The 27,001-nt window shown below is 44.1% G+C and overlaps 1 protein-coding gene across 1 annotated transcript in view; it reads right to left on the minus strand.

Moving 5' to 3' along the window:
* Positions 1–6,117: 6,117 nt before the first annotated feature.
* Positions 6,118–27,001, minus strand: part of RHOC (ras homolog family member C) — a 163,576-nt gene continuing 142,692 nt past the window's right edge. The window contains exons 4-5 of the mRNA XM_069633330.1: positions 19,083–19,213; positions 6,118–8,145 (exon numbers count right to left, since the gene is read on the minus strand). Of these exons, the coding sequence (XP_069489431.1) occupies positions 7,972–8,145; positions 19,083–19,213 (305 nt within the window). The 3' untranslated portion in view covers positions 6,118–7,971. The remainder of the gene's footprint in view (positions 8,146–19,082; positions 19,214–27,001) is intronic.

Below are 27,001 nucleotides of genomic sequence, written 5' to 3' on the forward strand. Positions count from 1 at the left end.
CATGCCTGACCAACATGGGTAGCTTATTGGGCCTTGACCATCCCATTCAAAACGTTATCCAAGCCAAGTGCACACAATCATTCTAATCCTTTCCCTGACAAATGTTTCCCATACCGGGACCCTGAGGGGGTTCACACACAAGCATGTTGAGGCCGTACTAATGGGATAAAGGCACTATATAAAATGACAAACTACTACTACTAGAGCCAAAGCCATTGAGCCTGAAAAGCTGAAATGACACCCAGAATAGAGACTCCATCTTTCACCATTGCACGGTTGATGACATGGGTGCCCACGGTAAACCAGTTCTATAGGGACACGGGTCCCCGAACTGTACACTATTGCCATAGGGCAAGAGTGAGGATCGGGGCCAAATTTAGAGGACACTGGATATGCATGGATGCCAAAGGTTGAGGACGATTACATACCTGTGCTGCATCATAGTCACTTACACAATATCCAGAGCTCAAGGGGTTAAATCAGTGCTCAAACCATTAAAATGGGCCATGCGCTCATTGCCGAGTAGTTAAAAATGCGCTCACGATCAGCAATTAATACCTCATGGTCGAAAAACACATGCCAGTTTCCTGCAAGTTTAGAGCTCCCCTAATCAGAGCCATCCTTCTCTCCATAAATGAACATTCTGCTTGGGCATGCCCCAGTGGGCTTTGGATTAGCTGCAATTAACCCCAAACAGCAGCTAGGCGCATGTTTGACCTGTGGCCCTAACACCACACCTTCAGCCTAAAGGGAGGCTACAACAGCTCCAGAATCACATTAAAAAGCCATGCAAGGATTATAATTCACCTATCTGCGGGAGAGCTTCAGGTAATACATTCCCACGAGAAACGTAGCCGATCTGCAGACCTCACCAGTCCACACCTCCAAGGAACTCAGACATGGAGGTTCAAGCCTCCTGGACTTTGCTCTGAAGCTGCGGAAGTGCTGGTCGATCCACAATTTCTCCTCTTCATCAAACCCTGAAAGACTGACCTCTTCACCATTTCTCGCCAAATCTGTCTACTCCCACAGTCCTCACACCCGATTCGAGTTTCTTGGCACTCGAAAGAAAACTGGGTTGTGCATAGGTGCATTATTACACACAAAAAGAGAAGCAGATTGGGGGCAGGGAGCCAAAAGGGAAGGAACATGGACAATTTGTCAAAAAGTTATCCAAAGCAATGGGGGGGGGCGAGGATGGATTAGGACATTGAGTCTCAGAAAAGGTGGAGAGGGTGTGGACCTAGGTGTGAAGGAGGAGCAATTCCTTTAAGAGGACAATCTTGTGATCCTTCCTGAAACGTAGAATCCCTTAAAAACATAAATGCCTTCATCATTCAGGAGTTAAACATTCTATATCCTTTTCACATGTAGGTGTATTATATTATTTAAAATACTAACTCATGTTTCTCCATCTTTAAAGACAACCAAAGAGCTATACCTGGTTTACAGGAATTTACAGAAAACCAGAGGAAAAAAAAAACACATCGGCAGTACCAATTGTTGCACTCTACAAATCACAAGCAGTAGAGGTGTGTAGAAAGAGTTTGGCACACAACCGAAGCACTGTGTGAAAAAACAACCCTGTGACCAAAAAGTTACCAAGGCACCTTGTGTAATAAACAGAGTAGGACACCAGCTTAACTGGTGGGTGAGCTCCACATATATGGTGGGACATACTCCTAACGCAGAAAATCATCCAACCGGCTTGAATCACAACCTGTCCACAAAGAGGATCCGCAAACAATTCTCCTTTTGTCACTCTCCCACCCTCTGGAACCGTTTCCCGGTGCCGGCTTGGAATGTCAAACAATTCTCCAATTTCTTAAATCGTGGCCTTTTCAACACCTGACCAAGGACTCATTCCAATGGACGCACATACAGACAGACCGCAACTCGCAATACTGCACTACTTTTACAAGATGGCAGCCCAAATGCTGGCTCCCCACACTTTTTGCAGCGCTCTGCCGCAAGTGCTTCAAACAATAAAATAAATGAATGTGGTCAGCACAGTTTGCCAAGGGTGTGATTGTGAATCCATGGTTATTGCTCGAAGACAGGTGTCTGCAGCCTGTCGCCTGGCTCTCTGCATGCCTTGGACTATGACTTCAATGATCCTGCACCGTTAACAGTGATGGTTAGGGTTGACGGGAATTGTAGTTCCAAGCATCCGGAGAGCCACAAGCTGCACCAGGAGGCGTTCTTATTTTGGCTGTACTGACACAGGTGGTTGCATTACTGACCGGCCAGGTGCGTCTTGTATCGCCGTTGCAGTTTCCGGTACTTCCCACATGGAGGCGGTGTTTCTATATGTTTGGATTGGCAAGATACAAAGTGTACTAGAATGCAAATGTAATGAAAACCAACATAAAAATATAAAAAAAATGAAAATGTTCCCTCCATAAATATTAGGCATCCCGAGTCAGGAGGAGAAATAACAGTCCTTCAGGCCCTGCATCCGCCCGCATACGCCAGCCCCCCCCCCTAGAAATTAGTCTTCTATCCTGTTATTCGGTAGATTGTGAACATGCATTCAATTCCCTCCTGTCCCATTAACTGCTGCAGGGGAAGCCGGACTTTCTTCCCCCACACCCCAAATGATCAGTTTTATATTAGAACATAAATGCTCCCAAATTACCAAATGTTGTATTACAATATATAATTTAAGTGTGAGAAAAGTTGTTAAAAAACTAGTTGGACGATAGCATTGAGGTGTGCGCGTCCACACAATGTGTGCACATTTAAAATCATCAAGAGAGACTTTCCAAGGCCATCCACCTAACATCAAAGCCCAGGTGGGCACTTCTATTTATTTTCGCAGCATACATTTCGCTCATCAGTCAACCGTTTACCAGGCTCTTCATTTAGGCCCCAATTCCGTCTCCAGTTGGCCAAATTGTGTGATCCTGTACAAATCACCCTCTACTATGGACTTCACTTTTTTTATATTCTAACCACAGAGAGGGAAGGGGGGTGTTGGGCGGTGGTGGGGTGCGTGTGGCTTAACTGTCAACAGGGTAACCAGCAGACCTTAATTCTAGTTCCAGCTTCTGTTAACGCATGGCCAAATTGTATGATCCTATGCAAACCTGTGTTCACTTATAGATGGTGCATCTATGACTTGTCGAACCTCAGGAGAGGTGATCTAGTGGCCTAAAACACGAGGCACTTCTTCCTAACTTGCTAAATTGCGTGATCCTGCACAAATGACCCTCTTGTGAACTGTATGCTTCTTTATGCTCGGAACCAACGGAGAGGGTGTCCCGTGACTCATCACTCCACGAGGTTACCAAGCATTGGCACCTGCACAGCGGCCGACCATGCAAATTCCAGACTGAAAAGGCCACATCTACCCGGTCTGTCCTTAACTGGTCCTCTCCCAGTCCCATTTGTGGGGGATTTCACCGTGCATGCTCCCTCCTCCAACAAAACTATACTTTTGGTCGAGGCCCGATACCCCCAAGTGCCCATCATGGTTGGCAAAAACTATTCGATTAAACCAACCTAATCGGTTACAAACAAATTGATTTCTGGGCACCAAATACAAGGGAGCAAAATTTGACCAGGTAATGTATGAACTGAAAGTCCTTCAAGAGGCAAAATAATGAGTTGGTTCTCTTGGATCATAGTCTCGCCCCTCTGTGTAAGTTTCCCCAAGCAGGGAACGGAGGCAGGGCGCTTTAACCAATGGAATCCTTGTAGTCCACAATGGTGGTCTCCTCAGCAGCTCCATCAACCAATCCTGGCAGGAGGACCAACCCAGCCAGAAGGCAGTGGGCGGGAGCGGTGCTCCTCTACTTTTTTTAAAATTAAGATTTACTGTTCCTATACTTTTCTTTTAAAAAGAAACCGTTCCGGAATGGTTTCGGTGTACAATAAAAGTGTAGGAAGCAGTGGAAATGTGCACATTCACTGCACTGTACTGAACGATCCTTTAAACAGTAGGCACATTTGTTTGGGGGTTTGTAGTGTGTGTGGGAGGTGGCGCGGCGATGGAGTTTGTGATGATCGGGGGCAGGCCAGTAGGGAACATAACTCCACTACTTCTTTTCGTACACTTCGACCACTGCCAGAAGGTAGGCAGGGATGCAGGGGATAGAGGTAAAAAGGAGCGTAGCAAGAACAAGAAGAATTAGTATTCTAGCTATGAAGAAGACTTGTCCCAGCTACAGTCAAAACTAGATATTAGCCTTCCTTGGATGTAAGAGCAATATTCCTTAGAAGTGGGTTGCATCGTAGCATTTTCGGTTGTGGTCTGCAGTCCACAGGGCGGAAGCGCAACACGAGTGTCACAGCTAGGCAAATGCACAGCGGGATTTGGACTGCGAGCCACTATGGAGTAGCCAATGAGAAGGAGTGGGATGGGCAATGTGGGCATTGCCACGCCGCAGAAAGTAGGGTGCCAGAGGGATGCTCTGAAAAAAGAAATCCAGGGGTGGGGAGAAGAAAGGAGGTTGCGGGGTGGGGGGGGGGGGGAGACAAGGAAGGGGAAGGGAAAAGATAATACCGACAACCTTTGCTCAGCAGCCTTGCAACATGCCTTCCTTAAAAAAAAAAAAAAAGAGACAAAGGCCGATTAAATTCCATCTATTACACCGTTTATATCTTCTAGCGTGGAAGGCAAGAGCAAAGCTATTGGAGGGATTTATGAATTTTTTACTATTTTGCCAAATCCGGTTTTAGACTGTGGACCCCAATCAGAAAAGTCCACACGCAGACAGCATCACAACCTGAAATGACTCCTAGCGCTCAAATCATGTGGCGTGGACTGCTCGCCAAGGCCTTAACTGGTCCATCACAAAAACATCCGACCAAGCCAAGGTGGAGTGGGCATAATAAGGGCGTGGGAAAACAAAAATAGCCTTTGCACTGTACAAATGGAGGCTAAAACTCATTTGAACATATACCCTCCTGGTCAATATTAAAATAAACTCCCTAGGACCCCTTGCGGATGAAAAAATATGCCCTACGGATAATAACGCCTTTCCAATCCCAAAGTAGATGTTACAAATATGTGAATGCCCCCCCTCCCTGCCAGTGGCGTGCCCAGACTCTTGACTGGGGTCACCCAAGTGGGGCACCGACTTATGTGGGGGGCACGAATTGAAGTATGAGCGCGCACACATAATTATCATAGGTTAGGATAATGGAGTGGCCAATCAGATTCCAGGGGTAGCACGAGCCACCCCAGGCCACTCCCTGGACACGCCACTGGTCCCTGCATATCCGAGACACAGGAGAACATCAAGGAAGAAAATTACGATTTGGATAGCAGCAGGTATAATATGTAGCATGCACTACTACGACTATACCCCACTATAAATTATAAGCATCGCAAGTCACTGAGAAGGTTCGAGTCACACTGCGAATGTCTTTTTCCTCGCGGTCTAACTCACACTATCTGCAAGAGTTGCTTTCTGAAGTGCACAATTGCTAGAGCCAGCCCAGCCGTTGCTGACAGTATCTCTATGCGAGTTTGTAATAGCAATATAGGTTTTGGAGTTTGTGGTGAAGTAAACAAAAACAAAAAAAATGTTACTTGTAATATTAAATAGGCAAGTAAGTTAAGTAAAAGTGTTTAATTTTGTAATATTTAAATAAAGTTCTCATGAATTAAGTATTTTAATTGCAAACTTGGATGAGCCTGCATTCAGTGTCCTGTAAAAGTAGACCGTTTTTTTTCTATGAGAAAACCTTTTCCGCCATTTTAGCTTTTTCTTTCCTGTTGAAAATAGGACGCGGCAGAACAAAAAAAATCCTTTCAGAGAGGAAGTATCTGGTTAGAAGACATCTTGCATGGTGGTTTCCCAGATGTTCAGAATGCAGTCAATACCAGTAGTTATTAACTTTACTCTAAAGATTCTGATTGGCTGAGAGAGATCAATAATCTCCATGTGCTAAAAAGGCTTAACAGGTGGGCAGCCACGTTGGCGTTCACTAAAATCATGATTTTTAATGTATGTTTCTACAGTATTGTAAATAAAATGGCTTTATTGCATGAATAGCCCAAACTTGCACGCTCACGGGTGCGCGCACACACACAATGAAATATTTACTTTTTTTTTGGAGGAAAATTCCAAGAAAGCTTTCGACAATGTACAGAAACTAAAATACCAATTTGGATTTATTGTTCAGCAGAACACATTTTATTTATCAATTTTACATGTGAAAAAAACGTGTCAATGTTTCAAACACTGACCTACAAGATAAAAAGGAAATAAAAATAACAAAATCAGAGCTATCTTACAATTTCATTCTTTTATTTCAGAAGTGTTAAAGAAAAGAGGGTGGAAGGAAAAACAAACAAGCCAACAGCATCGGCAGAAGAAAGGCAAGATGGTGAAGTGGCAGTGCTGACAGCAAGGGGGCGCATGCCACAGTCGTTAACACATGGGAGTATAGAAAGAGAAAAGGGACAACTAAAATCACAAGCTTCCCCAGCCACTTTTCAGGTTATCTGCTGTTGTTGCGCATTCAAATTAAATGCTGTGCGTCGTGTGCCTTTTCTCCAACAAGGGCAATCCAGTCTTGCATCCAGCAGAAACGACTGGTTTAGGTAAGAAGGGGTTGTGCACAGAAACCCAAGAGACGCAAGAAAGCCTACGCGGTCAAAAAGCAAGCACACAAGCAAAAGAGCTTTTAGATTGTATTCCTGGGGTGTGCGCGTTTTCCATCGCTCCAAATCCATAGCCCCTCCCCCCATCACTCCACAGTGGTTGGCAATTCATAGACATCCGATGAGGGGTGGGTGGCTACAACTTTCCGCAACTTACTACGTAATAGTGCACCATGTTAAGAAGTTACTAAATTGTGCCTAGAAGTAAGGAGACACATTTGTGGACCTGCGTTCTATCGCTTTGGATGAGCGAGCACCTGGATCATTGCTGCACAACATATTGACAGGGATAAGAACCCTTGGGGGAGGTTTCACAAATGATCTTTTTCAGTTAACCATAAAAATTGTTGGGATAGCATTAAAAAAATGTTTCATGCTTCAAGTGCGCGGGTCAGGAAACATTTGCTCACCAGCTGTTTTGTGCCTCAGCTCCCATCGGCCCTAACCACCCTAGCCAATGGGAAAGGAGCCACGGAAGTCGTAGTTCAAAACATCTGGATTGTCGAGTTCCAGACCCCAGCCTTTGGAGGCCTCTAACAGATAGCATGGCGGTAAAACTACATTGTCAGGACCTAGAAAAACTGGGATATTCAGCTGGCAATAAAGCAATGTGTCCAACAGCGTGAAACCCTTGTCTGGCCGACACTACACTGAACTCTGAAAGCACTTCTGAAAATTTAGCTCAGTGCCTTTGGCATGATTTTTGTTTCCCTAATGTTGGCATACCTAGAAAAGTACCAAATTGGGAGGTGGACAAATCCCGGGTAGCTCATTGAAATGTTGGTATTTCTAGATATTTTAGAATCAAGATATCTGGAAACTTAATATGAACTTTAATATTCTCAGGTTAATCCAGAAGCATACATTGTACACAATCGTTACAACGTAGGATCTAGGGTCATGGGACCATCACGTGCACCGACAAACGTGGAGTGGCTATGGATGAGGGAAATCAGTCCTTTAAAATTCAATTCCAGACCAGATCGATCACGCTGAAAATGTGTCTAACCGCCCTGCGCACTTAAGACCAATAGTCTACAAAACACAAGAAGCTTACATTTTCTAGCTAAAAAGTATGGCCAGGCGAAAGCCACAAAACTTCCAAAATGTGCTTACCGGTATTGTTTCGCTCGATCTGACATGGTCATTGCATTTCATTAAGATGATGGCAGCGTGCACCTTGTTATGTGCAATGCTCACTCCAAACACAGAATTTACACCACTTCTTGCATACCCTACCCAATTTTCTTTTTTTTTTTTTTTTTAATAAGAGGGAAACCAAAAGGAAGATACAGTACAAATGGCGTGTAAGTCACTTTGTTCCTTTCCGTCTTGGCCATTTGTCCGCTTTTTACTTATAGAATCAGACAGCGCTGCTTCTTCCTGTGTTTCCTAACTTGTAAGGCCGCCCTGGTAGCCATCTCAAACACCTCCCGGACGCCGTCCTTGGTCTTTGCCGAGCACTCCAAGTAGCCAAACGCATTGATCCGGTTAGCCATGTCTCTGCCTTCATCTGGTTTCACCGGCTCCTGAAATTGACAAAGATAAGAAAATCAAAAGCATAACAAAGGAGGGTTTAGGGCGCTTGTATCAGTCACTGGAGCATTATATTAATGTATTTACAGCTCTAACTTCTGTCGCTCATTTGTGCTATAGTTTTAAAAAGAAAAACTTTGCATACTCACAACATAGTAAAAAAGAGCAATTCACACGTGTAGAGTACACAAATACAATGCAGGTTTGTAAAATGGCAAAAACAAATGTAACCACAAAAAAATAAAAAAAAATTAAAAAATCCTTACCACGAATCCTATAAAATTCATCACCATCTCACACATCCTACCCAAGATCCCATTTCCATAATATTTCTAAAGTGCCATTGATTGCATGGACCACAGCCATCATCCAAGAGGACTGAAAGCCCCAGTTAAGGGATTCCAAATGTATGGGGAGTCCAGCATCTAGCATGGTCCTACATAGGGGCTGAAATGCACCAAGCGGAGTTTTAGAGTGCCAGTGCAATTACTTAAAGGCTTTCAACACTAGGAATGTCCAGCCGTAGCACATAATCTGCAAATGTGGGAGTGGTGTGATCATTTAGCTCCAATATGTTTAAACTCCTCAATCGGAAGGATATTAAATCTAAAACTCAGGAATGCGTTTCGAAAAACAGCAGAGGGGAATCTGAACAGATATTGAGGCAAAGTTCCCTGTTTTTCTTGTGTGCTCAATACCACGATTTTTATGCAACCTCTAAAAACTCCCAGAATTTTTTCTTTACCCTCAGCGGGTTAGTAATTAATAGAGCTCATACTTCTCAGATAAGCTAGTCAACATAGGGCAATCCCAAGAACGCAGAGCGGTGTATAAACCGCCAAACACAGGCGTTTAAGGGGATGAGGATTTTACGATCTAGGCTGAGCATATTCCACTGAATCCTAGATTTTAAAGAATATGTACCGAATTTGGAAGCAAGATTTGTGTTCCTCCACAGGATGCCCTCCAATCTTGCCATCATATGGCCATTCAACCAAATGCCAAAGCTCTAGGGCAGGGTTGTCCAACTGCAGTCCTCAAGGCTAGAAGGGAGCCACATTGGCTCCCTATTAAGGAAAGAATTCTCTTCTGGCTCTTGTCAATTTCATTCAATTGCATGGAGAGAAAAGAAAAAAAAAAAACAAAGAAAAAAAAAACAATGGGTTCTAGCTACCTTAATGATGAACTAATGCTAAAGTCGAGTAAATGTAGCCTAAGATCGAACAATCACTCCCAGCTAACGGCCCCAGCTTGCAGATTGCTGCAGGCTATGGCGGGAGCTTTCTATTCTGCAGCACCTATCGTCTGGAATAACCTCCCTATCAAGCTTAGAGATGAAAACTCCAATAGAGTTTTTAGAAAAGGTCTGAAGACTTGCTTGTTTAACTGAACAATGTCTTGGCCTACCATCAGTCTTCATCCTTCAGTACACTTTTCCTGTGGCTTCTAGCCACTTGTTTCTGTTCATGTCAGCGCCCTTAAACCCTAGGGTCAGTGGTTTTGTGCTATACAAATCGAAAATAAATAAACCCGAGGTTTTCAGGGTAGCCCTCATTCATTTGCAGGAGAAAAAGTGCATACATTTAAAACCATTGTAAACAAATTTCTCATGAATATTAATGAGGGTTATCCTGAAGAATCCGACATAGATCCGGGTCTGGAGTTGGACAACCCTACACTAGTACATAAATGAGGCTCGGAACACTTTTCCCCTTATGAAGTTTAACCAGGAGCCAAAACGAAAAAGGAGAGTACCTATACTGAGGCTTCGAAGGTGTAATACAAAAGGACTTTCTTTGGAGCCCAGGGTAAAAAAGTGGCGTTCACGAGGCTTGTCGAAAATATATGATCCAAGGTATTTAAAGTGTGCCACCTTGTCAATATATCGGCCCTACATCATCTGCTTAAAACACATATCTTCTAGATTTGGTGAACTGAATTATTTTCGTTCTCTACATTAATCACCAACTCGATTTCTAACAGATACGTATTTAAAGCATCCAAAGCCCGCCAAAGACCCACTGGAGTAGCGTCGAAAAGCAGGAAGCATAGACACGCCACTGGAGAAGATGATCGGAGGGAACGTTCTGATATTAGAAAATACCGGGTTCTGACCGGCGATGTACAGATTAAAGAGACAGGGAGCCAGAAGGCACCCTTGCCTCACACCGCGAAGGGTATGGATCGAGCTGGTAGGGCTCCTATAATTATCTAGCCAGACCCTTACTGAGGAATTTCCGTGTAACTTTATTATATCCAATAGACCAAAAGGAAGGCCCCAATAGGCCAACTTATTCCAACACAGAGTCCTATTGACTATGTCAAACACTGCAGACAGCTTTACAGTTGCCACCAAGAAAGAACTAGCATTCTTTTGCCATGATTTGCAGACACAACCACTAACCAATGAACTGGGTTCAATTGGATTCTTTTTTTTAAACCCGTTTTGGTATTCACGATTTTACCCTCTAGAAGCAACCCAGGCTTCCAATTCATACAAAAATAGAGGTGTAATACTTACAGCAGGAATCGAACAGACAGATAGGCCGACAGTTGGAAGGAAGACAGTTATTGCCCTTCAAATATAACAATGAGGGCCTCCGACTAAAACATTTAAAAACATACCAAGAATATTCGTGCCAGACCCCAGGGTCAGCTTTCATGACCATATTAGAAATACGGTCAGGTCCAGCCGACCTGGAATTCTTAGACCTCATAATTGACAAAATAGCTTCAACGTCCACAGGCAAAGGCGACTTCACAAAAATTGGAATCTGGACCACAGTGACGTCATAGGACATCCACACAGTTCCAGGAAACAGCGGGACTATTCTACTTCGGAGATGGGATTTACCTGTGTTTGCCGAGTTCCAGTCACCAGATTAATTGCCAGAACTCAGCCAGTTTATTTGAAGCCAAGGACAAAAAGCATGAATTGGCGGTCTGTCACACACAGGATAGGACACCTATGCTGTTTAACCAGTTGCTATACTGTTGCTGGAGTGACTTCTAAAAATCCAATGCCAACTACTCCATGGTGGCTATCAAACTCCTGAGAAGCACACAATGCTCTCTTTTTGGTTCTATGAAAGCATCATAGATATGAGATTTCTCCTGTAGAATAGATGACGGGGCACTACCGCCGTTCTTTACTGACACCCCAGTCAAGACAGTTTTCAATTAAGCGATACAATTGTGCAGGATGGAGATTATTGGCCGCAGACTCAATATACATAAAGGAACTGGTAAATATTCGTATTCAAGTCAAATATGTGTTAGGGAATCCACTGCAGCAATTACCCTGGGAAGAAACGGTATGGAAGCCCTCGAGGCAGATTTCATACCGTCACTGGAGGAAATTATGATCACTCAAACCCGTAAATGTAACGGAAATGTTAGAACAGTCATCAAAAAAACTTGGAGGCCAATATATGATCTATATACAAGTACAGGGATTGATTATGCCAAGTCGGGCCAGATGACCTATCCCCAGGCACATTACTATTCATTTGTATTAACCCCCACAATTACAAATCAACTATTTGGATCTTTGGGTTACTAGATGTCTGGTTCCCCAATCCTTTCTTCCCATCCAATTCATAACAATTGCTGTTCAGATCACCTCCTACAAATATGTTATTAAGACTTCCACATTACAGCCATTGTGAAAATGCATCAAAAAGATCCTCCAAGAAGTCGTCCAGTTCCCGACGATCAAGGTTCCAACAACAAGAATTTATGAAAAGGGCATAAACTGGGTACATACTATATCGTGCGAGAGTAGTCACAAAATTCTTCTATTTTAGCATTCTGCCTGTACTATCTACATTATTCAGACAACTAGCGCCAAGTTGTCTCTGGCGAATGCGCGCTTTAGAAATGTAACATAAGTCTTTCAAAGCCATTAACATTTTGGGCTACAATTCAAAGGCCACCAGCCGGTCTACCCTTAGTGCCTGTCAATGCAGGCCGTAGAAAAGAAACAAAGCCATCCAACAGTGGATCGGTAGTAAGCCATACCTCAGATATCAAAATCAGGCCACAGCAGGCAAGTTCATAACATATTCCAAGTGAATAGCCTGCTGTGGCCTCAGGAATTCCAAAAGGTTACCAGTAATTCGCAAATGCTAAAAAGACTTGCAGACGGGTCGTGAATCTGGACGATTGGGAGCCAGAGCAGTGAAAAGCCACGACCAATCATCTTCTACCTTAGGACCGCACTCAACTGTGTGCTTCGTCAACATATTTGACGGACAAGGAGATTCGTAAAGATTGCTTTGGTTGAGCAACAATTACATTTAAGTTGTTAGACATTGCCTCAAAAGGCATCGCTCATACAGAATAAATCGTACCCTAGAAGACAGTCCGTCTACTCAAACAGGAAGGAAACCACTATTCGAGATTTAAAGTGTAAGATTACAGAGACAATACTGTTAATATCAGTGAACTGAACTAAATCAATCTCTCTAGAGTAGAGATTCTGCAGCGCAGAAATCTCATGAGAGATCAGGTATTCACTCGATTGAGTAACAGATTTGGGGGATCAGAGCACTGATTCCAAGCCTAATATTAGAGGCACTGAAGGTTGTGCACCACCAGATAGAGCTGTCATTTTAGGAGAGTCTATACCCCTAATCACCATTACACCAGAGTTACGCAAAACACTGCCCTCCGTTGGTTCCTCAGCAAAAATTCCATCCAACGCGAAGTCAGAGTTAACCTTTCAGAAGAAATAACCATAGAATCTTCTGCACAGACAGACACGGGTAGGATTAAAATAATGAGTTATGTTGTTGCATTCAGCAGCAGGCTTTGCTAAAGCCGCCGACTATCCGGCTGGTCAGCCGCTGTCTTGACATCTAGATTTTGATTTCTTGGGCCTGGTGCTACTCAAAACTTCCCGACATTAGTATAGCCCCCAGATCTTTTCCAGACCTAGCAACACCCCTGTACGTCAGCAGCATATTCAACCAGTTGTGTAATGGTTGGTGAATTAGACAAAGCACTTGGCAGTTGGGAAGAGTTTATATTTACATCAGTAAGGTACATCACTAGTACTGCAACATAGTATTCCCCCTCTAAATGATCTTCACCTTCCCCATGGAAAAAACAAAATGAGTAATTTTCACTCGATCCTTACACGAAAAGGCAGATTTAAAGGATTACTGATTATGGGCCGAGTAAGTTTGGAAGTCATCGGAGCTGCAAGGATGTTGGGCAGGAAGGTGCTCCAAGCCTTTGCTTCGCGTGGCTTGTTCCTGAGGTCGTACATTGTAGAACAGACAAACAATTGCATATGCCGAGTTACATGCTCAACGATGGACTAATCAGGAGACCAAGGTGGAAACACAAGTGAGCTTGAATACGCCCTGATGAGTCACAACAACCTAAGCACAAACAGGAAGCACGCCAGCTATTAGACCTACAAATGATCACAGTACAATTAGCCTCTTGACACGGACTGCAGCTGACTGCACTTGTGTTTGAACTGGTCTACTCCGCACGGGGATGGTGCTTTTAAAAAGGTGAGCTCCGCCTCTAGGCAATACCAATAAAAGCGCTTGTGCAACGCAACCTCCATGAGATCAGTCTGTTCAGCTGACTGCACTTGAATCCGCGCACATCTTGCGTTAATTCAACTAATCTCATTTTCTTCTCCTCCTGTTCTTTCCTTGCTCATTTTTTTCTTCAGTTAAATTCCTTCCTCTGTATCATAGCTTTCTAACGATTCTCAACTTCCCTTCCCAGATAAAATAAATGTGAAAAAAAAAAAACTACCACAGCCTTCATCCATTTACTTGCCCTGCCTTATTACCCATCTTCTTTCTTTCCCTTGTATGGTTTCTCCAGTCTTTCCCTTTGAGCCTTTCTTCTCTTCACCACACGTTGTGACCCTTCTAGTCTTTCCTCTTGCTCATTTATAGATGAGCTCACATATTGTATTTTCAAAATGTCCTTAATAACACTTTGCGACCTGGATATAGCCAATTATATTAACTCGCCCCTCCTCCCGCTCACCGGTAAAGGAAAATGTGTACAAGAAATGTGCATCATGTTAAAAAAACTTATATAAATAAAACTAATTATGAACATACAAAATAAAATTACATGATTTATGGAGAGTTAATTTTAATCTCCAAAACCTTATGCCAGCTTCCACTCTCCTCATCATCCTATACCTCACCCCTTGCACACGTCACTACCATAATAGAATCTGTGGTAGTTCTCACATTCTCCAACCCTTTTATATTACAGGTTTTGTTTCACGTCACTGCATTTCTGACTAACATACATGTTTGCCACCTTATCCATTTCCCCGCCCATTACAAAATCAGTCCCTCACGCTCCCTGCCCCACTGCTCGTTCCAGTTTCCTCTCCTTCCATTTTCTCATCACTATTCCACTTCCTGCAACCCGCGAGGCTATCGTTAGTACCCTCCCACACCCCCTTCGAGGAATTTCCACCAGCATGGACATGGCCTCTACATCACAAATGAAGCAACCCTTCCTATAGCTGTCATTGGACAGACTCACTCTTCATCCAGATCAGTGTGTGTGAGCCTCCAGCTTCAAATTCTAGGCAACTGGTTTATTGGCATTTGCAATTGGTCTGATATCAGGCTTTTGCGATTCATAGGGATAACAACTTGACACCATTTAGCTTAATAACCAGTGGTAGTCACTGCCCCCTCCCCACGACACTGCACACTTCGAACGAATACTGTACAGGACATGCACATCTCAAAATTCCAATTGTCCAACTCTTAACCCCAAAATGCATCCATCATCATTAACTTTAAAGAATGCGGTTGACTTGTACGGCAGATATGCACCCAAATAATTGAGGTTATGTGATAATGGCAGTATTTTTATGCTGGTGACGGAAACAATCAGATGCAACATAAAAAGTAAAAAGGATGACGTAGAGTGAACCATTTGGGAGGTTGCCATGTTCCAATTCTGTATAAGGCAGATTCAGAGATGTTGAAATCTCTTGGAAGTTTCCGATAAGAGTCTTGTACGAATAAAACCTTCCCTTCGGGCAATAGTTGTTAGTTTTTTGTTCTACTTCTGGATTACTTCTAAGGCATATCTTACGAACAACCCTCAGTATTAAAGCCTTGGACTGCTCCTTCAATAGGATATCCCCTCCCCCGAACATGCCCAATGCACAAGAAAGGATTGAAATGTTACTTCTTAAATTATACACACACTGTACAATGCACCGATTACTCCTGCAATTTATTGCAGCAGAATAGTCCCAAGAAAAAGGAAGGTGCTCACATCCCAACTGAAGTTGTCCAGTATGTTGGAAACTGCATAGAACGGATAGTCCTCCACCTGGTACAGCATATGAAGCCAACAAACAGTTTTGGAGGTATTGTTCGTATACATCCATGTTTGCGATTCCTATTACGAGAAACTAGCGAACTTGCAATGGGTGGGGGCCAGGGGGGCTTAACGTTACTGGTAGAGGAATAACCAAAGAAGAGGGGCAATGACCATCCGTCTGGGATTCAATGGTCAAACAGATGTAGGTTCTTTGAAGAGCCTGTTTTTATGCAGTGTAGGAGACAGGAAACGATCTTGATGAATTTAAGACCCATATTCCAGGATCCTGCTATCAAAAGGGAGTGGGGTGTTTGGGGAGGCCAGTTTCTCATTTACTCTTTCGTTGAACAGTCTAATGTGCGCTCGTGGAAGTCATCAGAAGACCCCTGAACTGGGCACAGTTCAAAAAGAAGCAGCATCTTTACAAACTCATAAAATGAGGCGCTGGTCTTCACATCACATTGAAATTTTATAATTTCTGAAGCCTGCTGCAAGTTTTTTGAAATGACCCTGCATGGAGAAAGGACCAGAAGAAAAAGGCACTTGTATGTAATGAAGGGTTAAAAGAAAGTAGAAGGGTTAAATGAAAGTAGAGCGAAATGGGATTTTACATTTTTTTTTTTAAGTCAGAAAAATAAACTGATTTGAGAGAACTAGGCCTTATTTTAATCGTACTCGTTCGGTATAGTTAGAGAAACTCCATTTTGAATCCCAACTGCCTGCGGTCAAAAATGGTGGATCTAAAGTGGTCTCGCTGAATAAGCATTCCATTTGCAAACACGTTTCTGCAGCCTCGTCACTCTTCTGTAGCATAACTTGCCTTACCAGCAGGATGATCATGTATCAACGAAACTGCTTCAAAGAACGTGTGATGAGGTTTGTACCAGAATTCAAAACTGAATCACATCTGTGTCGATTTCTCAAAGACGGCAAGAGTGATCTTGGAATACCAAGGTGATCTTGGAATACCAAGGCTTGCCCGTCTCCAAACAGTGGTCTATTGTAAAATGTGAGTAAAATCAAGTCGTGAAACACCTTTACTTTCGTTGAATTCTTTGTCATGAAAAAACAAAAACGAGTTAATGTACGAAGGTGGGGGAATTTGTGTTTATTGTGCATTTGTAAAGTGCTTCTACATCAAGCAAATTGTGTTTCAAAGCGCCCACAGGCCAACAGGAAGGGAACATGGGAACGAAAGGGAAATATAATAGAAATGAGGATAAAGAACAGAGGGGTCCTACTAGGCCTTGTGAGCATTCAGAACGTGCAAGTGCAGAGAGAGAGAGAAGGGACGAGGGAGGGGCAGGGAGTAAAGTGCTGCGAATTCCACAGGGGGCTGGGGGGGGGGGGGGAGAGAGTGCTAGGGAGTAAGTTGTAAGCAGCTGTTAAGTGCCTGGCAGAGATCACCTGGTAAGAGTGGTGAGCTGCCAATACAATAAGTGCAGGCCTGTGAGACAGCACAGGTCAGGGGACGCTCAAAGCGGGGGTGTGGGGGGTGGAACCAGGACCCAGAAGGACACATAAGGGCCCTGGTCACCAATCCCAGTGACTGTGGTGTTTAGCGAGGGGGCGGGGGGGTGAGCAGGTGAAAAGGAAAGCCTTGAGGAGCTTCTGGAATTTTAGGAGATCCACAAGACAAAGAGGAAGGCTGTTCCAGGAGGAGAGAGCCAGCCGGAGAGAGAATAATCGGCCACCAGCTCGCTGCTTCGAGAAGCACTTGACATGCATAGAGTTGGCACCGGATGAGCGTTAAGATCTGGAGGGAGAGTATTTCGTGAGAGCCAGTTGTAGATGGCGTGCTCCCCGGCCCAGACAACCTTATGGATGATGCAGAGGGATTTGAATTCGATCTGTGCAGGAACCAGGAGCCAGTGGAGAGTTCCTAGGGCTGGAGAAATGCGGTCCCTGGGCTGGAGGCCAAGAACAACCTGTCTTTGGGGTTATTTGCAGATATGTACTTGAATTTGTATGTGGTCACATATTCTTTGATGTGTTTATGATGTGCCTTTATCATATTCTTACCGAAATAAAAGCTTTTGCTTGATACATAGTAAATTCACTCTAACTTTACCCGAGATTTGAGTCCACAGTTCGATTTCATTAACAAGACAAAGCATCAGAGACTTTTTTTTTTTTTTATAAACGAACAACATTTGTGTTTTAGAAACGGGTCACACAAAGGATTTCACATTTTGTGCTTAGAGAAAAAGGTGGGAAAAGTACAATTGATACTTCTACTCTTGGTCATGTGCCCTGGAGTTATACGGGATGGTTCACCACACAAAGCCATATGAGTGACTGCACCAGGAGGACACCCCCCACCCATCATTCTAGAATATTCTTAGAACATTGCAGAAACACTGGCACACTGGTAAGAAGTGTGGCGTGCTACAAGGAAGGGGCCTCACATTACTAGTCTGCTCTGAATATTTTTTAAGTGTAAAATGATGGAGCAGTGTTCGGTCAGACTTGCGTCCTCAGCAGAAATAACACTTTGTTACTGTGTTACAAAAAGCTGATATTGAGGCTAAAAACCCAGAGATCTACTACTTTTGCACATCATATGGCAATGGGCACTGGGTAGCACATCTGAATCTGTGGGGTCGATGTCAGCAATCAAAAAGCAGACTGGAAACATGATGGCAACTCCCAACCATTCGAGAGGTCAGAGAAGACCTACTAAAAGAGCAAATCAAGGGAGTGGTGTGGGAGGAGTTCACCGTTGATGAAACTTTGAACAAGTCAACTCCTGACGCTGGGCAGATGTTTGCAATCTCCCACAGGTCAATGTTGATCCAGACTAGATCCAGTACCTAAATTCTCGCAGGGACAAGATTTGCTGACAATTACAAGAGGAGCGGGAGGTCTCTCTGGAATATGTATTGTAGCTTGAGAAAGCTAATAGGCCGTGGAAGACATGTACAAAAAGTTGCAACACGGCAAAGCCAGGACACCGGACAGCAATCATAGGCGGTTCCAATCTTCAGAGGGTGCAAGGAAGCATATATCAAGCCTCCAAGAGACTGAAGGCTGCGAAAGAGAACACAAGGCTATGGCAAGACTCTGGGGAAAAAGAACCAACTTATGTATCCTTCACCAATTACAAATAATTTGGCACAGCTGCCTACTGAGAGAATTTATCCCAAGTGCCTGGGTACACCACCATTTACAAAAAAGGGTCAGCCATTTCCTCGTCGTGACTTCACATCCTATTAGGCCACATTCTGTATCCATATTAGCACCCCACTCATTTTCTTTTAGGACCTATGGCCTCATTTTTAAATAAATGAGTTTAGTTATGAAAGGTCAGCCAAATTAACCCTGAAGCGGATTAGCCAGAGTTAGACAGTCTAGATGAAACTGTTCCCACCGCTCACCAAACCCGTTACAGATGTCATGCTGCACCTGCCCAGGGGTGTTGCTGCTAGGTCTGGAAACGATCCAGAGCTATGCCAATTTCAGGACTCGTGGCTAGCTAGCCTTTTCGTTGAAGCCACAGAGCTATCCGGGGCTACAACCAAAAAACCTGTGGCGTTAACCCACCCTAGCAACGCGTCTGCACCCGCTCATGCATACATAGGCAGACAACGCCACATACCTGTTTCATCTTCATCAATTCCCTCCTGGTGTGCTCATCATTCCTTAAATCCTTTTTGTTTCCAACAAGTATAATCGGCACGTTCGGGCAAAAGTGTTTCACTTCCGGGGTCCACTTCTCTGGAATGTTCTCTGTTTATGGAGAAGGAAATAAACAATCAAGGAATAGACCAACAATCTGCAGCCTTTAATTGGGTGTGGAAACTTCCTCTAAATAGTTATCTTTATAAGCACAGTATCATTAGGAGTGGGCAACCAATAGGAAGCCAGACCTCAATTACACAAGTATTAATTGTGAAAGGCAGTACCCCAACAATTATTGGCAAGAGTTCGCGAAGAATGATGGCTGGGAGAGAACAGTGCCATTAATCAGAAGTAACAATGCTGCCGCTTTAATAAATTAAAATAGAAATCTGGTTTGTATCTAGTTATAGATACAAGTATTAAGCGCAACTTATTACCGGAAAACCTGTTTCAAGGCGCTAACATAACACACATTACACAGAAATATCAAACAGAAAAAGGTAGCGACAATACAAAGGCCCCATAGTGCTTAATGCCAGATTCCTCCTGTTTTCAAGAGCTGCAATAAATTAGTACTATTGAATTAGATCATTCTAACTGCAATTATGCACCAGAAGGATGCTGGGTTTAGGACTTCAGTTAAGAGGATTTAGGTAATTAAAAGTGTTGGGACTGAAGGTCTGGAAACAAAAGATTACATTTTGCTGCCGAATACTGGGAAGAATTGTTAGTTGCGACCAAAGAGAAGGTCGGTGCTCAGAAGGTTTATGAAAAGAGCCTGGTGTTCTGCTAACAAAGGCTGACAAAGTCCTGTGGTTTATCAGTGCACCTGGGTTAAGCAAAAAAGGAAACTGTTTCCCTCCCACGTGTTTATTGCCATCAAAAGAAATTAAAATTCAGAGTTGGGTGGGGTTAATGGTTATGGAATGCAAACGAGCAGCTCGTCCATGTGACCAAATCCAGTCCGCCAATCACTGGTAATGAATAGTTCATTGCGTAGCACCAATTAAGGAATGACTTGGCAACGAATTGCGTTTTACAAGCACGCGTCATTTTTAAGGTTATACAGGGAGCTGTTCCTCTGTATATTTCCAACGACTTCGACCACCAGTTGAGCATCTACGCCCCAAATGGTGCGCACGCAACCGGCATTATAGCGAGTCGAGAGCTCAGTGTCTGTTTAGGCCACACCTCTTTACGGCATTATCAGACCGGTCTCACAAATGCACATGACACCGCCCCAAAGGGCTCAAAGCGCCATGGCATAACAGGGCAGAGGGGCTGAGGGACAGAGGGGGCCCCCCCACCCCACCTGCGCCTCAGTATGGAGGCACAGGCAGGAAAAGGAAGTGGGGCCATACAATATGGCACCTATGCCAGGGGAGCGGCCTTGTTGCACATCCGCTCCTCCTGCAGCAGTATCTGTTTGTTTATTGAATTTATAAAGCGCACCAGACCCGGGGGTAGCAGGGCGCAGCAAGGTTATGCAAGGCTTACAAGGTTGCATAGTGTACAAAATACAATATACAGGTAGTCAAATTTCACAATAGATATAACAATATACAAATTTCACAAAAAGACAGTTATTTACATCATAGTGTACAAACATCTGTAGAAATTTACAATCTTAAGAGGCAGACAATACTGGAGTGCAATAGTGTCAGAGGAAGCTAGTTCTCGATCAGATTGAGGTGGGTAACGAGGTTCTTTCTGAAGTGAAGATAGGGAAGGTCAGCTCTCAGCTCATGTGGCAGGGAGTTCCAGAGTTTGGCAGCCTTCACAGGGAAACTTGCCGCCGATCTTGGAAGATTTGAATCTAGGTACTAGCAGACAGTTAGTATTGACGGTTCTGGTGGGTCTGCTGGAAGTTCTTCTAGATATTTTGTCAATTAGGTAGCTAGGTGCAGCATTGTGCAATGCTGTGTGTGTCAGGAAGGCGATTTTTAGTTATATTTTGTTATGGGTGGATAACCATTTGTATTGGCGTCTGATTGCGGTCATGTGCACTCTTTTGTTGATACCCAGTGCAGCTCTAAGGGCGTTGTTTTGTAGTATTTGGAGTTTTTGGATACTACCTTTATTGCACTGCTTTAGAGGGCGTTGAAGTAGTCTAATCTTGAGAGGATTAATGCTCTGGCCAGTATGATGCAGCTGTCGTTGGAGAGGAAGGGTCTACCTGCTCCAATAAGCTTCCACGTGTAAGCTGTAGTGGATGCCAGAGATGTCAATGGTCTATTGAAGGACATCGTAGCATCCCATTAGAAACAGAGGGTTTTTACCTCCTTTGAGACTATGGTATTGTTACCATCAATGATGAAAGAAGCGTATTCATGACCTAGTTTAGAGATATTGGAGTGGGTACCAAGGATTATCAACTCTGTCTTGTCATCATTCAGGCATAAACCATGAGTGGCCATCCATGCCCGAATGAGGAGGTAGATTCTAGTCACCAACTCCAAGTCCCTGCCATGATCCCCTGAAAGTGGGAGGAGAATCTGAGGGTCATCTGCGTAATTAGTGTAGGTGACACCCAGAAGATCCAAATCATCGAACAATGGTTTGGTGAACATGTTGTACAGAATTGGAGACACACAGGAGCCCTGGGGGACCCTGCACATGATTGGGGTAGGATCAGCAGCTGCTGAAGGTGAGAATACTCTGATGGTTCTGTCGCTCAGGAATGATTCTATCCACTTGACAGCGCCCATGGAGAAATGGGCTGCTGTATCAAGATGCCTACAGAGGACCTTATGGTCCACCAGATTGAATGCAGCTGAGAGATCAAGTAGCAACAGTAGTGCTGTCTTCCCTTCATCTCTCATCTCATCGATTTGAGTCTTCAGATCCATCAGTGCGGTTTCCGTTCCATGTAGTGGTCGGAATCCTGATTGTCTGACCCCTAGGAGTTCGGGCAGTTCGAGGTATTTTTGGATCTGCAGGTATGCCACTTTATCCAGAATTTTGAGTAAAAATGGTACTGTTGTAATGGGGCGGTAGTTGGTGGCGATAAGTGGGTCTAAAGTTTGTTTCTTCATAAGAGGGAGAAGCCAGGATTGTTTGTGATTGGCTGGGACGGTGCCAGAGGCAAGAGGCGTTGATCAGTTTGGAGATGAAAGGGAGAGGTCTCTCGCTGCCTCTTTTATGATGTGTGCTGGGCAGACATCTCCTTTACAATTGGACGGTTTGAGTGAAAGTATGGTTTTTTCCACTTCAAGGATGGAGGTTTTGGTGAAACAGAATGTATTATTTGGAGCAGAAATGTTTTTATTCGGTGGGGGAGAGTTAGTTGGTTGAGGTAAATTCAGGGAATCTTTATTATTTTTTATTTTGGTTTGTAAAGTATTTATTTTATTAGTTAGGGATTGTTCTATCTCTGAACACCAAGTCTTGTTTTTAATGCAGATATCGGGCGTGGAGATAGGGGACTACTTATCTTAGTATTGTGAATAATTCTTTCATACTAGAGTTAGAATTGGCAATAGGTTCATTATAGGAATTTCGTTTTGCCTGGCAAATTTCTTTTTTTGTAGTGTGATGCAGTGGACGCTAGCTTCTTTTTGTTCTCATTGGAAGGGCAGAGCTGCCAGTCGGTTTCACATTTTCTTTTTAATAGTAGCAAGTCCTTTAATTGTGGAGTGAACCACTTCTTAAGGTGTGCTTTGGCTTTACTAGGTCTCAGTTTGAGAGGGGCGACTTTGTCCAGAGTAGAGAGCATGATCTTATATTCCTGCACCAAGGTACTTGGGTCGAGGTTGTCTGGCATCGAGCTTAGGGTAGGTAGAATATTAGGGATCACACTGTCCACTGTAATATTCTTTTTCAATCTGTTTAGACAGGGTGGCACTACTTGAGGAGGTAAGATGATAGGTCTGGTGGTGGAAAGCGTCAAGGACACGCGGGAGTGGTCAGTCCAGGATAGGGGAGAAATAGAGGTAATAATAGCTGTAGAGTTGTAGTCAGCTACCCAGTCCAAGGTTCTGCCCTTGATATGGGTGGGAGCGTTAACTTTTTGTGTTAATCCTAATATATTGAGGGAGTTTACTATTTGTAGGGCCTGTTTATCCGAGGGAATCATTAAGGCCTAAGTTAAAGTCGCCAAGCAGCAATACTTGGGAGGTGGGTTTGAGATTACTGGCAAGTATATTATGCAGGTCCTCCTCAAATGTGCCAATGGGCCCAGGTCTGTATATTACATGCATGGCAAGTGATTGGGAGTTCTTTAATGGTAGTTTGATAGAGAGGGATTCACATGATTGCAGGTCTTGGGGAACACCTATTCTCATTGATAGACTCTCTCTGGATATAATGATTCTCTATGGATATAATAATAAAATATATGCTAGCTATTCCACCGCCTCGGGATCCATCTCCATCTTGTCTAGAAATAGTACATCTTTCTGGGACGGCTAGCAAAAGTGCAGGTCCTGCGGCATTATGTAGCCAGGATTCAGTTATGGCTAAGAAATCTAGGCTGTCTTCTGTGATTAGGTCGGCTATGTCCGCTGCGTACGGCTGGAAGGAGCAGTGGTGATTGCGGCATGGCAAGCAAACAATAGGAACTCATTGGCGGCACGGACCAGCGGTCGGGAGCATGCGGAAGAGCCAAAACTGGCAGGAGCTCGTTCAGCGAGGGGGCAGGCTGTTTGAGCTGCCCCTCCGGGTAATGGTGCACCATCGGACAGGGGTGAGAATCATGATCCAGTGGCTGGAGTGAGGCAGCGGATCCTTGGCGGAGTCGGCTAAAGGGGATCAGTCATCTGACAACCTCGGCGGGTGCATCCTGTGAGAGGGAGCAGGTAAAGAGACGTCGACCAGCACGTGTCCCCACTGGGTGCTGGAGAAAGGGAGCAGAACCAGCGGAGAGGGCTGAAGGCCGGGTGCAGCGCGAGCGTAGGTTAATCCAACCCAAACAGCCCGCTGCACAGACCGCACGTAGGTCTCAGTAGATGCATTCTCACAACGTTGGCTAATATGTACCACATGTACCGGGGTCTGTAACCCCAGCACTTGTGGTATAGGCAATAGAGTAGTGGAAGGGACTAAAGAGAGGGTAGAACAGCAGTGACAATAAAGCAGTGTGGGTCAGCGGGGAAGGGAGACAGTGGTGGTGTGGGCACATATTTTAAGATTGGTTTTGTTAGCAGAGGGACACCTGGGGTACTTCACTGTTGGGTTAGCACGTGGGGTATATAGAGGCATACTGGAAAAAAATAAAAATAAGCTACACAAAGTGTTAACCTATATCTGAAAAACTGCGGGAGGCCTTTGCAATGGGATCAGTCAAGAAGGAATGCCATCGCCATACTGATGATTGGGGCAGTGCCGGTTTGTTAGGAATGATTTCACCAAAATCATGAAGAGGTAAGGAGGGCAGACAGAGGGAAGCCAGAAGCTGTAGGGCAGGGGTCCGCAGCCTTTGCCTCTTCAGATGTTTTGGACTAGAACTACCACTAGCCCTAGCATGAATAGTCAATGGAAAGGTACCATGGGAGTTGTAGTCCAGAAAATCTGGAGAGCGAAAGGTTGCAGACCCCTTGCTATAGGGAAAAGGAGGGAGGTAAAGGCGGAGGGAGGGTGAGGAAAGAAAGGAAAGCAGAGAATGTTGGGTGCAGCTGGCAGGAGGACTGCTGACATTGAGCAATTATTGGCCAATAGTGCCAGAAACCCTTCATCCTAATTAACAAGGACACACCAAACGTTCTTAAAAGAGTGCTTGAAAAAATACCTTTGCAATCAATGCCAACGCCAGCTGTTTCTGCAAAATTTAGTGTAGGGAACTTCTGCCTCATATGTTCTTAGAATAACCATTGCATTCCTCTAAATGGCACCTGGCCAGGCTATTCATTATGCTGATGTGTCGACATCTACTGCAGGGTCAAGCAGCCATCACTGCCAACCAATATTAGCAAAAACAAAAACGTCTGAAACTCGCAGGTGTCAGTGGCCCTGCTAGGGAGAGGCAAACTAGCATCACCCACACCTCGAAGCCTCTGCACTGATCCCAACTTTATACGGTTCCGCAACCATTGGTTCTGAACTACAATCCCCATCAGCCCCGGCCAGTAACAGTCAAAGATGAGGGATCATGGGAGCAGTGGAGTAACTTTGCTGAAAACGTTGGCGGGGGCGGGGGGGGGGAATTATGATATCTGAAGAAAAGGTGCCCCAGCCAAATCAGGGAGCCTGTCCAAAACATTCAGAAAGCCACAAGTTGGAGAACCCAGACTCTCCAAAATGGGAATTGCTTCTATCCCCTAGTTTTGACAGTCTCATATCACCAAGAGCAGCAATTTAAATTGTAAAGAGGTTCTGAACATTTTAGGAGAAGTACTTTTGCGCTTCGGTTCTGCCAAACAGCCCACATTTTTGCCAACAAGAATGATGTATGGAGAAGTAAAATCAAGTGGAATGAGGTGAACACGGCTTGCAGAACAATCATTGTAGTGCTCTGTCCTGGATTGCACTTAGGTTTTTTTTTTTTTAATAAATACTCATAAATCTATTGGTTATAGAATGTTTTTTTCAAGGAAACTGTACAGGGCAGCTTTTTACCATCCGAGTAATAAGCAGAAATATTATGAGCGAGCTCCTAAACGCTTTGTTACCCTACACCTGGTTAACCAGGGGGCTCCAACAACTGCCAGTGGTTCTGGTTAAGGAATTACCAGTTAAAGGTTTGAAGACAGATAACCTAGGTTACTGTTTGCAGAGGTCGGCAGACAAAGCTGCGTGATCCGGCCCACTTGCTCCATTTTCGAGATCTTTGGCAACGATGTTCGGATATCCAACCCCATTGGTTGCACCGTGGTGTCAGATAATGTAGCCTCTTCCTTACTTTGATGTGCACTGTATTTTTCTGATTGTATGGCAAGCTAGGTTGCTAAAAACATGATACACTCACTTTAATTGCATGTCTGATGCTTGCATCTGGTTCAGTCCAAGAATATAGGGTTTAAACTACTCCGAGGTACATTTCACCAGGACCTTGAGAGTTCACAATATGTAATGATGCGCACCTTGCGTGGCGATAAGCGATGCAGTATCTTCCCAAATCGCCTTGCAGCTCCTTCGCAATTGCTGAAACTTTTCGCGCCAAGTCAAGACAATACCTGGCGGCTTATTTTTTTTTATACACATTACAGGAAAAGGGTACCCAAAGATCAAGGGTCGAACATGCCATCCTGGTTAGGTCTAAGTGAATGTTTAACACAACAGTGTACATTAACCATGTGAAGGTATTGCATATAAAGAGCTACCATCGCTTTGAGGTCGAATTTGAAGCATGCTGCATCAAAGCTGTATATTTGGCCTCAAAACGGAGGCATCAATTGAAGGAGCACATCAGAGGCACGTTGAGAAATACTTGTATTCTTTAAGCGGATTGAAATATAATTCAACAAAAATGATAAGACATTTTCCAACCCCGACACCATGCTCCCCCCCCCCTTCCACCCGTTGATTGAAGTTCTACAGCAACACGACTGGATCCTAGGAACATCTTGGGTCTGGTCCATCTGCCTGCAGTCCTTCAGGAAACAGTCTTGCAAATGCCTCATGAAGTGAAGCGATTTCTCCATAGGGGGTTACACATGGCGGGACAAGTGCCCCAAAACCTCTCTGTGCACAGATACATTGTGCGCAATTAATATTGTTTTTTTATTTGCAGCAGGAGAATCTGGTTAGATAAACTAGGATTTAAAAAGAAATGGGACTATACACAAAATAAAGATAAAAACATCCACAGATCCCAATGTGTTACTTTTTCTGACAAATTGGCTTAAATATACCGCAGGCTCATTTTGTGCACATCAAATCCCGGGGACGGATCATGATCAAGTCCCAGGGAAGGAACAGGAATCAAAACTTGAGGCAGATCAAGCATAACAGGGCAGACCT

The sequence above is a fragment of the Ambystoma mexicanum genome, chromosome 13 (genome assembly GCF_040938575.1).
Source record: "Ambystoma mexicanum isolate Mex_15411 chromosome 13, UKY_AmexF1_1, whole genome shotgun sequence".
In the NCBI taxonomy this organism is placed as follows: domain Eukaryota; kingdom Metazoa; phylum Chordata; class Amphibia; order Caudata; family Ambystomatidae; genus Ambystoma; species Ambystoma mexicanum.